This window comes from Bidens hawaiensis, unplaced genomic scaffold (assembly GCF_021521415.1).
Source record: "Bidens hawaiensis isolate Kalapana, Puna unplaced genomic scaffold, B.hawaiensis_p1.1 tig00021494_1, whole genome shotgun sequence".
NCBI lineage: Eukaryota > Viridiplantae > Streptophyta > Magnoliopsida > Asterales > Asteraceae > Bidens > Bidens hawaiensis.
This window is the reverse complement of record NW_027493331.1, coordinates 97,084-112,224: the sequence shown is the minus strand read 5'-3', so window position 1 is coordinate 112,224 and position 15,141 is coordinate 97,084. Positions and strand designations below refer to the sequence as shown.

Here is a 15,141-nt window from a genome sequence, read left to right as displayed (position 1 = left end):
AAACATGTGAGTCGGGCCACCCGTTGGCGGACCTACACTTTTGGTGTAGGAGTCGGCTGACCTTTGTGAAATTTTTTTAAGGTATATATATGTTAAAATCTCGATTGACCCCTATAAAATTTTGACACCAACCTTCTTCCGACCTCTATAAAAATTTTTCCAGAGTCCGTCACTAAGACTACCCCTGACCCTCACTAAACTTCACCTCTCTCTCTCTCTCCACCCCACCCCCTACCAAAGGCACTAGGTTTCAAAACTAGATAATAAGGTGGCAATCATACCCTCAATTCTTGATCAACTTATCCCCTTTTGTTTCATCATCTTGTTGGGTACCATAAAAAGAACATGTCATATGTTTGTGATTTGACTTCACTTCCTTTTTTCTTTAACCCCTTCAACAATCTTCAAATTTTCTCCACCTAAAAATCAAACCTTTATTATTATTCATCTTTCCTTTCAAGAAAAAACCACTTTTTCTCATAAACTTATAACCATTTCTAATGGAAATTGATTTAAACCATGCAAGTGGGAATCTTGATTTTCTTGAAAATGGTGTACAACAAGATTATTATTCATCTTCTTTATCTGCTTCCTCAAACTCCTCAAACTCCACCTTAAAATCATCAAAAGATTCAAAAAAAGATTCAATTTGCATGGAGCTTTGGCATGCTTGTGCTGCTGGTCCTTTAACCAGTCTACCAAATAAAGAAAATGTGGTGGTTTATTTCCCACAAGGTCATTTGGAACAAATTGCTTCACAATCTTGTATACAGTTTTCACTTAATGAAATGCCTACTTTTGGTCTTGACCCTCAAATCTTTTGCAAAGTTGTTGATGTTCAATTGCTTGTAAGTTGTTCACTTTGACTTTTTGCTCATTGACTTTTGACTTTTGATGTTTGACAAAAGTCTTGAAACAGACTAACAAGGAGAATGATGAGATTTATACAAAACTCACACTTTTACCATTACAGGAGGTATGTTTGGTTCATAGTTTTTTTATTATAATTCTTCTTAATTTTAGTAAATTTTATTAAAGTTAAGAATTTTTTGTTTAAAGTATGCAAATTTCTGTCCTTTACTAGTTAAATGCAAATTTTGTTATGTTTCTTGCATAAAAAGATGATAAAGTTTTGATTTTTATGGTGATGATGATGTGTATTGGGATGGGAAGAATTTTACTTTGGTTCACATTTTGTTAAATTTCAGAAATGTGTATTTAAGGTATGCAAAAAAACAAATTTTTCTATAATTACTTTCTATTTGAGTAATTTCTTGGAAAGAAATGGAATAAAGTTTTGATTTTTATTGTGTTGATGATGTGTAGTGAGGTGGAAAGAATTTTACTTTGGTTCACATTTTCTTCAGAAATTTATTTTTAAAATATGCAAAAAAATAAAAAATTTCTTTAATTGCTTTCTATTTGAGTAGTTTCTTGAAAGGAAATGGAATAAAGTTTTGATTTTTTTTTTGGTGATGATGAAATTTATACAAAACTCACACTTCTCCCATTACAAGAGGTATGTTTGGTTCACAATTTGTTTATTATAATTCTTCTTAATTTAATTAATTATATTAAATTTTAGAAATTTTTGTTTAAAGTATACAAAAAGCAGAATTTGTTTATCCTTGATTGATTTCTGTCTTTTACTAGCTCAATGCAATTTTTGTTATGTTTCTTGCATTAAAAGAGGATAAAGTTTTGATTTTTATTAAAAAAATTTTTTTTTAGGAAAATAAGAACTTCAAGTGAATTTTATTAAGAAACATAGATATTACATCAACATAGCAGGTATGTGGGCAACTAGCTGCGCCGCCACCCCTTTCTAAAATTCCTTTCTGTTTGAGTAATTTCTTGAAAAGAAATGGAATAAAGTTTTTTTTTATTATTATTTTTTAATGATGATGTGTAGTGGAATGGTAAGAATTTGCAAGAAGGTGAAGAAGAAGGTGGTGATGTGGCACTCACAAAATCAACTCCTCAAATGTTCTGCAAAACCTTAACTGCATCTGATACATCTACTCATGGTGGATTTTCTGTGCCTAGAAGAGCTGCTGAAGATTGTTTCCCACCTTTGGTATGAATTTTTTATTTTTAAAGATTTTTTATAATTAATTTAATTTATCTTTAGAAGTTTTAATTTTTTTAAATGCATTATTTGTATTTTAGGATTATAAGCAGCAGAGGCCCAACCAAGAGTTAGTTGCAAAGGACCTTCATGGAGTTGAATGGAAATTTAGACACATTTATAGAGGTATATTTTGATTAATAAATTTGAATTCTGCCATATTTTTTAGTGATTTTTAATAACAGTTTCGACCAGATTTCTTATGAACGAGTTTATTCGGGCCATGTTGGTCGTTCGGGTAAAAATGGTTAAACATAGTGCACGCGTCAAAAGTCACACGACTAATATATTTAGCGTGCAGCGTATTATAAAGCGTAGGTTATTTTTAAAATAAAACCACTTTTGTAAATGTATCTGATACACTAAAATTATATAAAAACGTGATAATTTGAAAGGAAAAAAATGTTTCTGGTCAATCCAACCTGACCTGTGACAGAAATGACTCATTTTGTCTCGGACCCGGGTCACTCTTTACCGAACCATACTCATTTTCCATCATTAGTTAATAACATAATTCGTAATTTAAGAATCGGGTGATGTTTTTCAGGTCAACCGAGGCGACATTTGCTTACCACCGGATGGTGCATATTTGTAAGCCAAAAGAATCTTGTTTCTGGTGATGCAGTTCTCTTTCTAAGGTATCATTATACAGTTCAACATAATTATATACATCTTTCCATGTCAATTAGATATAAGTATTAAACAATATTTTAAAGAAGCGCACGCACAAATGCATTTATAGGTGCATTTTTTTATTGGAACCAATATTATATTGACAGCTGTGAGAACCGCATAAACACGTAATATATGTTTATAGACGTATAAACACCAAGAGAAACAAGATTCCGTTTAGAAGCACACACACTAATGTATATATAGGCGCATTTTTATACTGGAACCAATATTATGTTGACAGCTGTGAGAACCGCATAAAAAACATAATATATGTTTCTATGACATATAAACACCAAGAGAAACAAGATTCCATTTAGAAGCACACACACAAATGTATATATATGTGCTTTTTTTATATTAGAACCAATATTATGTTGACAGTTGTGAGAAGTGAGAGCCGCATAAACATGTAATATATGTTTACAGACATCTAAGCACCAAGAGAAACAAGATATTATTTGGAAAGCCAATACCTTTAATGGATGGAATACTTAGTTAAAATTAAGATAGCAAAAGGAATAATTACAAAAAAAAAATATAAAAAAATAAAAAAAAAAACAAAAATGTATTGGGCTGGTAATGTGAATGCATACAACTATACAATAACTTGAAGATTATTCTTTTGGTCTGATAAAGGAAACAATGCAAGTGTTTGAAACACTTTAGGCATATTCTAAGGGAATGGTGCTCATTGCACCTCATTTTTTGTAGCAAGAAAATGAAGAAAGAATCATATCTTTTTCTTTTACTTATGCTTTAAACTTTCTCTTCGAAAGCGTTTATTATTGCGTTATATTTATTTATAGACATGACGATACTCGGTTATTAAATCGCTTGTAAATAAAAAGTTTAAACCATTTTAAAGTCATTACCTTTATATATTTTTTATAAGCAAAAACTAGTAACATAAACTTAAGGCTCTACAACTTTTATTAATTTATTTTTTTTGGTTATTTTAGGGGTAAAGATGGTGAACTAAGGCTAGGCACTCGACGAGCCACTCGACCAAGAAACTTTCTTCCGGAGACAACTATGCCCGACCCGAAATCCTACATGGGCATTCTTGCCCCTGTAGCTAATGCAGTGTCTACCAACACCACCTTTGATGTTTTTTACAGTCCTAGGTAAAATCTTGGATCATTAAGGTGGTGTTTGGATGTGAGTTACCGAACCGGTTATATGATTATTTAGGGGTCAAATACATTTTTTTCATACTAGTTACAAAACTTATTATTAAACAAAAAATTAAAATTATTATTTATCAGTTTAATAAAAAAATAAAAAACTTTGATAAATAATTTATGAAAGAGTGTACTGCGGTTTTCGTCCATGTGGTTTGTCCAAATCTGCGGTTTTAGTCCAACAGTTTCAAATTTGCGATTTTCATCCCTGCGGTTTCATTTCACCTGCAATTAAACTCGAATTCATTAACCCCGTTAAGTTTGGTCGTTAAACCCATCAGTGTGCCCCTCACGTTGAGGGGCATTTTTGGCCTTTTTCTCCCTAAATAAACCCCAGTCGTAATTCGCAAGCCCCTCGCACGTGAGGGGCTGTGGTGTATTTGAGGAAAAAAGAACAAAACTGCCCCTCACGTGAAGGGTATGCGAATAGGTTTAACGACCAGACTTAACGGGGTTAATGAATTCGGGTTTAATTGCAAGTGAAATGAAACCACGGGGACGAAAATCGCAAATTTGAAACTATTGGACTAAAACGCAGATTTGGACAAATCACAGGTTCGAAAACCGCAGTTCACTCTTTATGAAAAGTACTTATATATTCAGTAAAAAAAATAGTAGTACACATATACATATGAAAAGTACTTTTGCTTATTAAATTTATAAATGCAATGCAGGTCTAATCAGGCCGATTTTGTTGTTCCGTATGCAAAATATATGAACTGCATTAGCAATATGATAACCATTGGAACAAGGTTCAAGATGAAGTTTAGTATGGATGAATCTCCTGAAAGAAGGTATCGTTCAGAGGTGGCGATTTTGACCCATTTACTTGTTAATCAGTTGACTCGGGTTATAACTTTCGTTAACGGGTCAAATGGGTAAATTAGTAAAACCATCAAAATCAGTTTATTTTTAAAAAATTATTTTTGAAATAATATAATTTTTTTAATGATATATTGTAACTGGTCAACCCGATACATTTTGACCCGATACCCAACTTGCCTAGCCCGCTTATTTTGCCTAGGCGTTGATAAAACCGACTGACCCACAACCGTATTAACAGATATAACCAAGCCTAACCAAAAACCGATGGGCCGTGTAATGTTTTTTAAAAAATGAAACTAGTAGGCCGATTTTAGTTATCGATATTTATATAACTGAAAAAGCCGGCCTCAATCGAGTTTTTGTAAATCGGTTAACGTATAACCAAATGCTAAGTAATATTTACACATATCAAATAATAAAAACTTAATTTATTCAAGCCCATATGTGTAATAACAATTTATTTAGTGGCTAAAAAATTTCGAGCCCAAATTTTCAGGCCCGGTTACACATAGCCAATTTAGTCAGGCCCAAACATTTCAAGACCAAACCTTAACCGACCCATAACCAAACTAAACCAACATGTAAGCCGATTAACCAAAATCGATAAGTTATGGTTATGGTTTTGGGCCAAAACCGATCCATGCGCACCCCTACTGGTATCTTTGATGCAAAGGTGACACCTTTATTTGTTTGTTGTCCCTCAAATGAAAATCTTGATCACATTTTTGCAGGTTCAGAGGTGCTGTGATTGGTGTAAATGACATGGATCCTTACAAATGGCCTAAATCAAAATGGAGATGCCTAACTGTATACATTTTTATTTCATTAATAATAATAATAATAATAATAATAATAATAATAATAATAATAATAATAATAATAATAATTATAAAAACCAAAGCTTCTATATCATTTTTGTTTGAACTTTTATATTTTGATTTGTTTTAAACAGGTGAGGTGGGATGAAGATGTTGGTAATAATAATCACGAACGAATATCTCCATGGGAAGTCGATCTTTCGGGTCCTTCTATGCCGATTTTGAATATTCATTCGTCGCTAAGATATAAAAAACTGCGCGAAAATATTCATTCAACTCCATCTGAACACCATGTTGCTGGTATATAACTTTCTTGATTAAAATTTATAACTTTTAAAGAATAAAGATTTAGACTTGGGCCATTTCGACCCGTTGCCTATTATGTTACGGGCTGTTTTCGTTTCTATCTCTAACGGGTCAAACGGGTTGAAAGTAGCCCAAGTTGTAGTTTTAATGCGTAATTGATAAAATGTTACAAAAAAATTATTTTAACAAAAAAGGTTGTTATTATGGATATGAAACAAAATCTTGAAGTTATATTAAAATTTTTGAGAGAAAGAAGTTTTGGGTCAACCCAGCCTGTTTTAACCCAAATCCGTGTTGACCCGTGACCCAACCGGCCCGTTTTACCACCTCAAGTTAGAATCTTGTAGGGGTGTGCGTGGTTCGGTGCGGTTTTTTACTAAAACCAAACCGAAAACCAAAACTTCGGTTTTTGGAGTTTTTGAAACCGTTCAAATACGGTGTTTTCGGTTTCGGTTTTTCGGATTTCGTTTTGGTTTCGGTTTTTTGGTTTTTGCCACTTGAGCTTGAAAATTTTAGGCCGAAAAAAAAGTTGACAAAAAATAAGAATTTAGGTATAAATAATTTTGTTAATTGTAAAATAATAGACTATTATACATTTGATCAAAAATATTGGAGTTACATATTTATTAAATTCTTATAAATTACTTAATATAAAATATAAAAAAAACAAAAAATTTAGGAATTTGGTTCGGTTTTTCGGTTTTTTTTACATGCAAAACCAAAACCAAACCGTTAGTGCGGTTTTTACAAAAACATAAACCAGACCGGTGGTCTTTTTTCGGTTTGGATTTTTCGGTTTTTTCAGTTTCGGATTGGTTTTTTCGGTTTCTTACACACCACTAAAATCTTGGAAATTTTTCTTGTGAATTTAGTATTAATGTTTCATTTTTTTTTATTATTTGGCAGCATGGGGTGGATGTTTAGACTTTGAGGAGTCAATAAGATCCTCTAAGGTCTTGCAAGGTCAAGAAAATATAAGCGGTAAAATGAACAACCCGTTAAGCTTCGGTGTACAACCGTCAATGCACGCGGGTTTTTCTCCGAATCAGATATTATTAACGGGAAAAAGTACAAACATTGTCGCCAACCCAAACCCGACCTTTTGGGGATCTAACACCACTAGATTCACAAAGGTCTTGCAAGGTCAAGAAATTTGCTCGTTAAAATCGTTAACTAGGAAATCAAACGGGCCATGGGGCCCACCAAGAACCGATTTTAACATTCATCAAAGACCCAGTAATGCGGGTTTTTATCCACTCGGTTCCGAAGGCAGTAGAAACTTTAGTTTTCCAAATGTAACGCCTATCGTCCCCACAACCCGATTCCCTGCTAATCAGGCCGGTTTTGGACACAGGCTTACAAGGGATGGTAATGCTAATGGGCTAAAGCTAGAGCTTCAGGCTCCCATTGACCTTAGGAAAACAACCGTTGACCCAACCCCGATCTTAGAAGTTAATTCGGGTAGCGAAAAAGATGACGGTGGTGGCTCAGATAGCAATGCGAGTAGTTGTAAATTATTCGGTTTCCGTTTAAATGGAGCTTCTTCATTAGCAGATACTCAAGCTTTGGTCAAAAGAAGTTGCACTAAAGTAAGATCATTTATATTACATATAATTAAACAACAACAATAATAATAATGATGATCAATCGATCTCACTACTTGTTGTAAGGTTCACAAACAAGGAAATAAAGTCGGACGCGCAATCGATCTCACTACAATGTCAAGTTATCACGAGTTGATTAGCGAGCTCGAGTCACTATTTCAAATGGAAGGCGTGCTGACTAACCGTGACGGTGCGTGGCGGCTGCTGTACACCGGTGAAGAAAACGATATCATGGTTGTCGGTGACGATCCGTGGGAGTAAGTCCATATGCACCTATTAGTTAGTACAACTTAGAGGTGAACAAAACGGGTATTTTCAGGAAATGGAACCGGGTAGGAACCAGTTCCGGATATGGCCAACAAAAGTCAAAACCGGGTTGGGTAGGAACCAGTTCCGGGTATAGTCGGTATTTGACCGGGTTTCGAGTAGGGTCGGGTCGGGTTTTGACCGGGTATTTCTGGTTCCGGGTACGGCTCCAGGGAGAAATCCTTTACCAGGATGTACCCGGGTTTTTTTTGGGTTTCGAGTAGAGTAGGCTCGGGTTTTGGGGTTTTGACCGGGTATTTCTGGTTCCGGGTACGGCTCCGGGGAGAAATCCTTTACTAGGCGGTACCCGGGTTTTTTTCGGGTTTCGAGTAGGGTAGGGTCGGGTTTTGACCGGGTATTTCGGGTTCCGGGTACGGTTCCGGGGAGAAATCCTTTAACAGGAGGTACCCGGGTTATTTTCGGGTTTCGAGTAAAGTAGGGTCGGGTTTTGACCGGGTATTTCGGGTTCCAGGGAGAAATCTTTTAACAGGTAGTACCCACGAGTCGGGTGCGGGTAGGAACGGGCCCGGGTCGGGCCCGGAACCGGGTATTTTGTGCACCTCAAGTACAACTCATGCATAGTTTGAATGACTTGTATTCATAATATTAATAATGCAGTGAGTTTGCAAGGATAGCTACAAAGATTCACATATACACCAAGGATTAAGGAAGAAGTGGAGAAACTAATGAGCGGCGGTGTGATTAGCGACGACACCAGTTGCCTGGAGGAAGCACCCGCCATGGTGGACACCGCTAAGTCTACACCGCCAGATTAACGTTCCGGCAACCGTATTATATGTTTATGCAAATGTTTTATAAGTTTTAGTGCATCAACTGATATGAAAAGTTGTAGTCTAAGATCTTAATATTCAACCTTTAAAAATTTCTAGTACATTTACAAAATATGGCTTACTTGTGCTAAGGCTAGGGGTGGGGAGGGGGGGTGAACGAGCCGGCGTGGTCTAGGTGGCTCGCAAACACCGCTACACCCTTCACGTGATCAGGGGCGCGGACGAGCCCCGTGGCCGGGACCACGAGGCGATAACTAGCCGTTGGCTAGTTGGAATTTAAAAAAATAGCCGTTGGCTATTAAATGTTTTTTTTTAATTACATACCCACTATAAAATAATAACTACCCTATTTTATAACAAGAACACACCATTCTCACTACATTTCTCTCTAAGTAGCTCAAATTAAAAACCATGTCGGGGTTGGGTTACGGTAATATCAACATCAACGACACTCAATTTCCTGAGGGATTGAACTACATGGACGACGAATCATTTCAAGCCTCCAGCTTCCGCACTAAAGTTTCACAAGTGAAACGTTAAGTTTGTTTAGCTCCTAGCTTTTGGACCACAAGTTAGGGAAACACTTTCCAGCTCTTGGGCTTCCCCACGACGAAGCCCAACACAGTGAAATGTGTAATGCTTTGGCCTATGAAGAAGCATGCCACTGAGCCCAAATGCATTTAACACCCGGGTGTGGGGGTGGGGGGGGGATAATGAAAAAGAGTCGAGTCACAAACATTTACCATTGCAATCTGAATACTTCTGAGTGGAGGCTGATGACGTGTGTACCAAGCAAGACGTAAACCCGAACTCAAGTTACTTAAAAGGGTTAACGTGATTCAGTTATCTGTACTTAAATTTACTCCTAGGATCCAAGCCACACATTCTTTAAGTAACTCAAACTTTTGATGCACGGCTATATTCAACAACACTTCCATTTTGCCTCTAAATTCGGTAGCGTTTTCCTTGAGAGCAAACGTTCCAGCACACGCGCAATGCTCTGCCAAATGTGCTGCTTTAACGTGCTTGCATTTTAAGCAAACCAAGTCTTGAAGATGATAAACCCTCTCTCGTTGGCGCGCTATTTGAAGAAGATCGTAATCCATCTTCTCGCGGTTGTAAGGTTGACAACATCGCGGAATACTACATCTCCATTCTTGAGTTAGTAAAGCCGTGTCCTCGCGCAAGTCTATGTCTCTACATTCATAGCAGTAGCTGCCAAAATGGCGAGTTTAAATTAGATACGCTGACAATACACAGAGAGAGAAAACTTCACCTAATAGTAACCAACTTTATTAGGTGTTTCACCATATGTAATGTTTTTATAAATGCTTCAATTTTTTTAAATATGTTTTTTTTAAAAGTGAGGCAAATAGGGGTGTAAATCTGAAACTAAGACGAGCTTAAACGAGTTCAAGCCTTAAAATAAGCTTGTTTACTAAACGAGCACAGGCCCGAGCTTCAGTTATCAAGATTGAGTTGTTTTCCGAGCCTGAACAAGCCTTTTATCATATATATAAAACTATGATAAAAATAAGGAAAATTGGTTTTTATTGGTCCCAACTATCGTCTTTTGGTCACTGCCGGTCCCAACTAACGAATTGGCTGCTGACGGTCCCAACTTTTAACGTATTTGTTTCTAACGGTCCGTGACTAACAGAATTCTAACGTCGTTAGTTTCAGGTCACCGGAAAACGTTTTTTTGCCGGAAAACACACATTTTTCCCCGAAAACTCAACAATTTTGTCCCAAACATCATGGTAACTTTGTATCGTATCTTTACAAAACACCTTTTTCTAGTAAAAGCCTCAATTATTGAGGTCGCCGGAACCTTAGAACCATCGTCGGAATCAGTTGATGGTGCTTAAGTTATGGTGGTTGGTTGGCAGTGAGTCAATAGGTGTTGGTGGCGGTGTTCAGGTGGTGTTTTCCGGCAAAGAAATTGACTTTCCCGACCAAAAACGTTTTTCCGGTGACCTGAAACTAACGGCGTTAGGATTCTGTTAGCCGCGGACCATTAGGAACAAATACATTAAAAGTTGGGACCATCAGTGACCAATTCGTTAGTTGGAACCAATAAAAACCAAATTTCCTAAAAATAACTAAAATTGATAAGAATTAATTAAAAACAAAATCAAATTGTTTCATATTTTGTTTTGAAACTAGTCATATAAAAACAAAATCAGTCTTCATATAAAAATAAATACACGTTTATTATATTACCTGCAAATCACATCTGGTAGAGTAAACGAAACCAAACACTTTTGAAACTGTGCCTCTGGAGCAAACTCCCTTACATGCACTAATGTTAACAGATTCCTCTTCATGATCTGCAGTTTGTTGCAAACATTAACGAATAATAACATTTGCAAATAAAAAAACAATCAGGCAGCCAATATATATAAAAAAAATTGAACAAAGGATACCCGAATATCATCCTGCACATTCTGGTCGAGTGCAAGCACAGCACACACGTGTTTAATAAATTCAAGTGCATGAGATTTGCCTTTTTCTCTGTTGTAAAGAGCACTAACTATTTTCATTAGTCTTTTTGTGAAGTCAGGTATAATCTGTAAAATAAATTAAAAAACACGAGTTTATGATTAAAAAAAGCCGAAATACAAGTGAATTCCACCAATACTAAAATTATTGTTTTAACTTTGACCTGCTTCTGAATGTGTTTAGTCATGCATGACTGGATACTTTCAGCAGCTGCTGCAGTAATTGATGGAGTGCATGAGTCAGCATCTCTTACGTTTGCTCTTTTATTGGCTTGATTTTGTGCAAATTCCAACGGGTGGTTCAAAAATTCAGAGACTATTAAATTAAAGTGATCCTACGAAAAAAAAGAGATCAACTGGTATGATGGTATCAACTGACAACAGTGGCGGCCCAACCTTTTTGTGGCCTAAAGCGAATTAAATATATGGGGCCTTATTTTCAAAATATATACTCTTTTGCTTACGAACATAACACTTCGAAATATGATGAAAGTAACAAATAAGATTTTATATGGAATGTTGTTTCAGCTACTCCGATTCAAAATCGACAACTACAAGACAAATAAAAAGAACTTTTAACATAAACCAACTAACGAACTTAGTAGATTTCATGAAGGAGAAAAGTTACGCCAGTAATCAACTACGCAGAATTCTTGAATCATGAAAGATTGATGAAAATAATCAAACTTTAGAAACCTTAACCCATGAAAGTCCGTTGATAGTGAGTTGTGAAGGTCAATGATGTATATCATAATAATATAATATAGCACTCTTAAAAAGAAACAATCGACCGACATGATAAACTTCTTTTTCAAATCAAATAGCGAACATGTAGTCTAATCAAATTTAATATTTTAATTAAATAGGGAAAAGTATTAGAACTTTATATGCTATGTATTTTATAAAATAACAAAAAAAACAAGGAAAATTTATTACAAAAATAATAAATTGTAAGAAAGAAAGAAAACATGGAATGAAGGGGATTCGACCTTGTGCCTCCGTGGTATAAAACAGAAAGAATACCACCACACTGCACAACAGTTATGGGATGTAAGCAAGTATTTTTTTTTATTATGAACGTTAAAGGAATACAAAATTTTTTCTAAGATGGGCCTCAAAATTTTGGGGTCTAAAGCTAGGACTTTAGTTTCCTATGCTGTTGGGCCGGCCCTGACTGACAATTATATAATTGTATAACTTTTTGCACGTTAATGATAAGAAAAATGCCAATAATTCAATTACCTGAGTCTCATTAGGGAGGGTTTCTGCAATATTCCAATGTGATGCTATCGGCACTTTTGATCAACGTTTGTTTGATCTGACTTAGGTGAAATTCCACCATAGTTGTACTGCAGTATAAGGGTATACATGTACTTTCTCAATCCACTAAAATATAAAGTACCAAAAGTTGATGTATGATGTAAAGATGCAAATTAGCTAACCTGATCCATGAATAACAGTGAATGCCAGAATTGTGTGGGTTCAAGCTCAATCAACTTAAATAAGGTGCTAAAAACCAAAAAAGAAAAAAAAAAGTATATAAATATAAATAAATTTAATATTGCTTTAAAAGTTTAAAAAAATGCGAAGTACTAACTTTTTCTTTAGAATTTCCAGTAAAGTATCACAGTAAGCTTGGGCAGCATGTAAGTCTGGCTTTCCGGTGTCGATTATCACTTTCGAATAATTGGCGAATATTATTGTGGCACCTAATTTTCTAAATTCAGAAAGCAGTAGGGCAAGCACCTTTTGCATGACTTTCTGAAGCATTCTAAGAAGAGCTGGATCATGAAGTTTTGACCGTGGACTGAATCACAAGACAAAAGAAAGTCAAAACAGATATAAGTAGTTAGTGAAGTCAAAAAGCAGTAGGCCCAGCGTAGGTTCACCTGCTAACCCATTTGAAACCTTTTAAATTAACAAGTTTTATAATAGCTACCGGGTTCGACACGTTGACTAATTTATGTAGACCCAAATTAACCCGTTGACTGATTTGAAATGACCCAAATGCATAGTTATTAAAAGAGACCAAAGCGCACGCCTAGGCGCAATTTTTAGGCGAAGCGGTGGTTTCCCGCTTTTAATGCTGAAGGCGCATATATAGGAGAAATTTCCGATTTTTTTTATTTTTTTCTGATTTTGTTAACTTTTTTTCTGATTTCTTTTTATAAATCATTAACTGATTGATCAGAATCACCTAAAAAATAGGTCAACTTACGCAATTTACTCCAAAATCATCTATAATTCTTGATTTTGTATTAAACATGTTTTGTATATATTCTAGTTAAGCTACATATATATATATATTATATCATTATTTTTAAGGGTTTTAAACTCTTTTTGTATTTGTTAAATGTTTTTAATTGTTAATCGTATTGAATTTTAATTCTATTTGGGGAGTAATAATAGTTTTTTATATATCAATTACATATATTAATTTTATTATTGCGTTCTTTTTTCTGAAGCCCTCTCTTTTTTTGCGCCTTGTGCCTAGAACCTAGGCGATGCCTATGCGCCTTGAGTGCGCTTACCGCTTTTAATAACTATGCCCAAAAGAACCCATATACAATTTATTCTTGCCCAAATCAATCTATTCTTTAAAAAATGGGTCATTGTTGCCACCAATAACAAGCAAAAGTGATAGTACCTGCAAAGCCATCTGTATAAATGTTGCAACAATTCATCAGCAAATATATTGCCTAATGAAACAACATCAGCAAGGAATCTTTGAATCAATGTTCGGAGGGCGCGAAACGCGAGTAAACATGGTGTGGCCTCATCCAAATCCGACAGTTCGTGTGAAACAGAAGTCAAATCATGGTCTAACTCTAATAGCAGAGCATTAACGGCCAGACTGTGAAGCTGCACACATTAGAAGACTATTGCTTACAAATGTTGAATTTATTTATGCAGATTAAAGTTTACATCAACAAATTGCAGACCTTTAGCTCAACTGTCACTTTTTGGTAAGCACCCTCACAAATAAGAACAGGTTGATTGACCTATTTCCCAAATAAAAACAATTAAGATTATCAGCTGTCACTTTTCGGTAAGCACCCTCACAAATAAGAACAGGTTTATGTAATTCTGACACACACCTCATCAAAGTAACAAGTTACTTCTTCATCATCTCCTCCAAGATCTGGAATACCATTATCTGATACCCAAAGCATCTGCAATATGTTATAAATAACACTTATTTATATAAACCGTCAAATAGGTTCAAACTTCAAAGCACATACAAAAAAGCTACTAATCATGAATATGTATATATGTGAGCCATAGGCAACCTGTTTCTGATAAAGTAATTCTCTTGCAAAGAAGATATCTGTGGTTTGTATACGCCAATCTACTTCAATATTGCCTAATGGAACGTGTTAAAATAGAATAATCATAAACTAGTGAACAAAATAACAGAAATGCAAATTAGATATGCTCATGAACTAATAATTACATGGTGTTAGTTGTATTTAGTTATAATTAGGGTTTTAGCCCATATAGTTGGCTAAAACCCATGGGCCTTTTATGGGTTGATAGCTAGGGTTTATTTGTGTATAAATAGATGTAGTTTTTTATGTATTTCTCACACCTTCAAGTAATAAACATTACTTTCACTACAACCATCTTCTTTACATGGTATCAGAGCTACGGCTCTCGATCCAAACCCTAGCCGCGATCTGACCCGAACCCGAGTCTGACCAGCCGTCACCAGCAGCCTTCAGATCTGAAACAAGCCCCTGCCTTGTTGTTCTGTCCTGTCACGAAATCTTTTTTTTTCGACCGTGAAAGTACTGTTCACCGACGAGACTGTTCACGTGAAATCACTGTTCATCGGAACTGTTCACGCGGGATCACTGTTCACCCGGAGTACTGTTCATTTTGCCGGAAATCGCTGTTCACGCGGAAATCACTGTTCACGCCGGAAATCACTGTTCATGCCAGGAAATTACTGTTCACGCCGGAAGTCACTGTTCACGGCCGGAAGTTACTGTCGTTTGCCGGAATT

The 15,141-nt window shown here is 35.6% G+C and overlaps 2 protein-coding genes and 1 pseudogene across 3 annotated transcripts; 1 reads left to right on the top strand and 2 right to left on the bottom strand.

The window, feature by feature from the left end:
- Positions 1 to 246: 246 nt before the first annotated feature.
- On the top strand, positions 247 to 8,668 carry LOC143563513 (auxin response factor 4-like; annotated as a pseudogene). Its single transcript, XR_013140682.1, has 12 exons — positions 247 to 848; positions 920 to 976; positions 1,913 to 2,077; positions 2,170 to 2,254; positions 2,676 to 2,766; positions 3,763 to 3,927; positions 4,659 to 4,778; positions 5,541 to 5,616; positions 5,762 to 5,927; positions 6,840 to 7,522; positions 7,604 to 7,794; positions 8,462 to 8,668. The product of XR_013140682.1 is annotated as an auxin response factor 4-like (transcript).
- A 776-nt stretch (positions 8,669 to 9,444) lies between these two features.
- On the bottom strand, positions 9,445 to 14,572 carry LOC143563512 (DNA polymerase epsilon catalytic subunit A-like). The gene is made up of 11 exons (XM_077051037.1): positions 14,426 to 14,572; positions 14,234 to 14,308; positions 14,078 to 14,137; positions 13,783 to 13,997; positions 12,733 to 12,942; positions 12,578 to 12,644; positions 12,378 to 12,484; positions 11,300 to 11,470; positions 11,061 to 11,204; positions 10,858 to 10,964; positions 9,445 to 9,849 (listed from the first exon to the last, which is right to left on the bottom strand). Exons 2-7 carry the CDS (start codon positions 14,306 to 14,308, stop codon positions 12,422 to 12,424), a joined length of 690 nt encoding a protein of 229 aa, XP_076907152.1. The 5' UTR covers positions 14,426 to 14,572; the 3' UTR covers positions 9,445 to 9,849; positions 10,858 to 10,964; positions 11,061 to 11,204; positions 11,300 to 11,470; positions 12,378 to 12,421.
- Positions 9,474 to 11,323, bottom strand: LOC143563496 (DNA polymerase epsilon catalytic subunit A-like). The gene is made up of 4 exons (XM_077051025.1): positions 11,300 to 11,323; positions 11,061 to 11,204; positions 10,858 to 10,964; positions 9,474 to 9,849 (listed from the first exon to the last, which is right to left on the bottom strand). The coding sequence occupies exons 1-4, from the start codon at positions 11,321 to 11,323 to the stop codon at positions 9,474 to 9,476; spliced, it is 651 nt and encodes a 216-aa protein (XP_076907140.1).
- Positions 14,573 to 15,141: the final 569 nt, after the last annotated feature.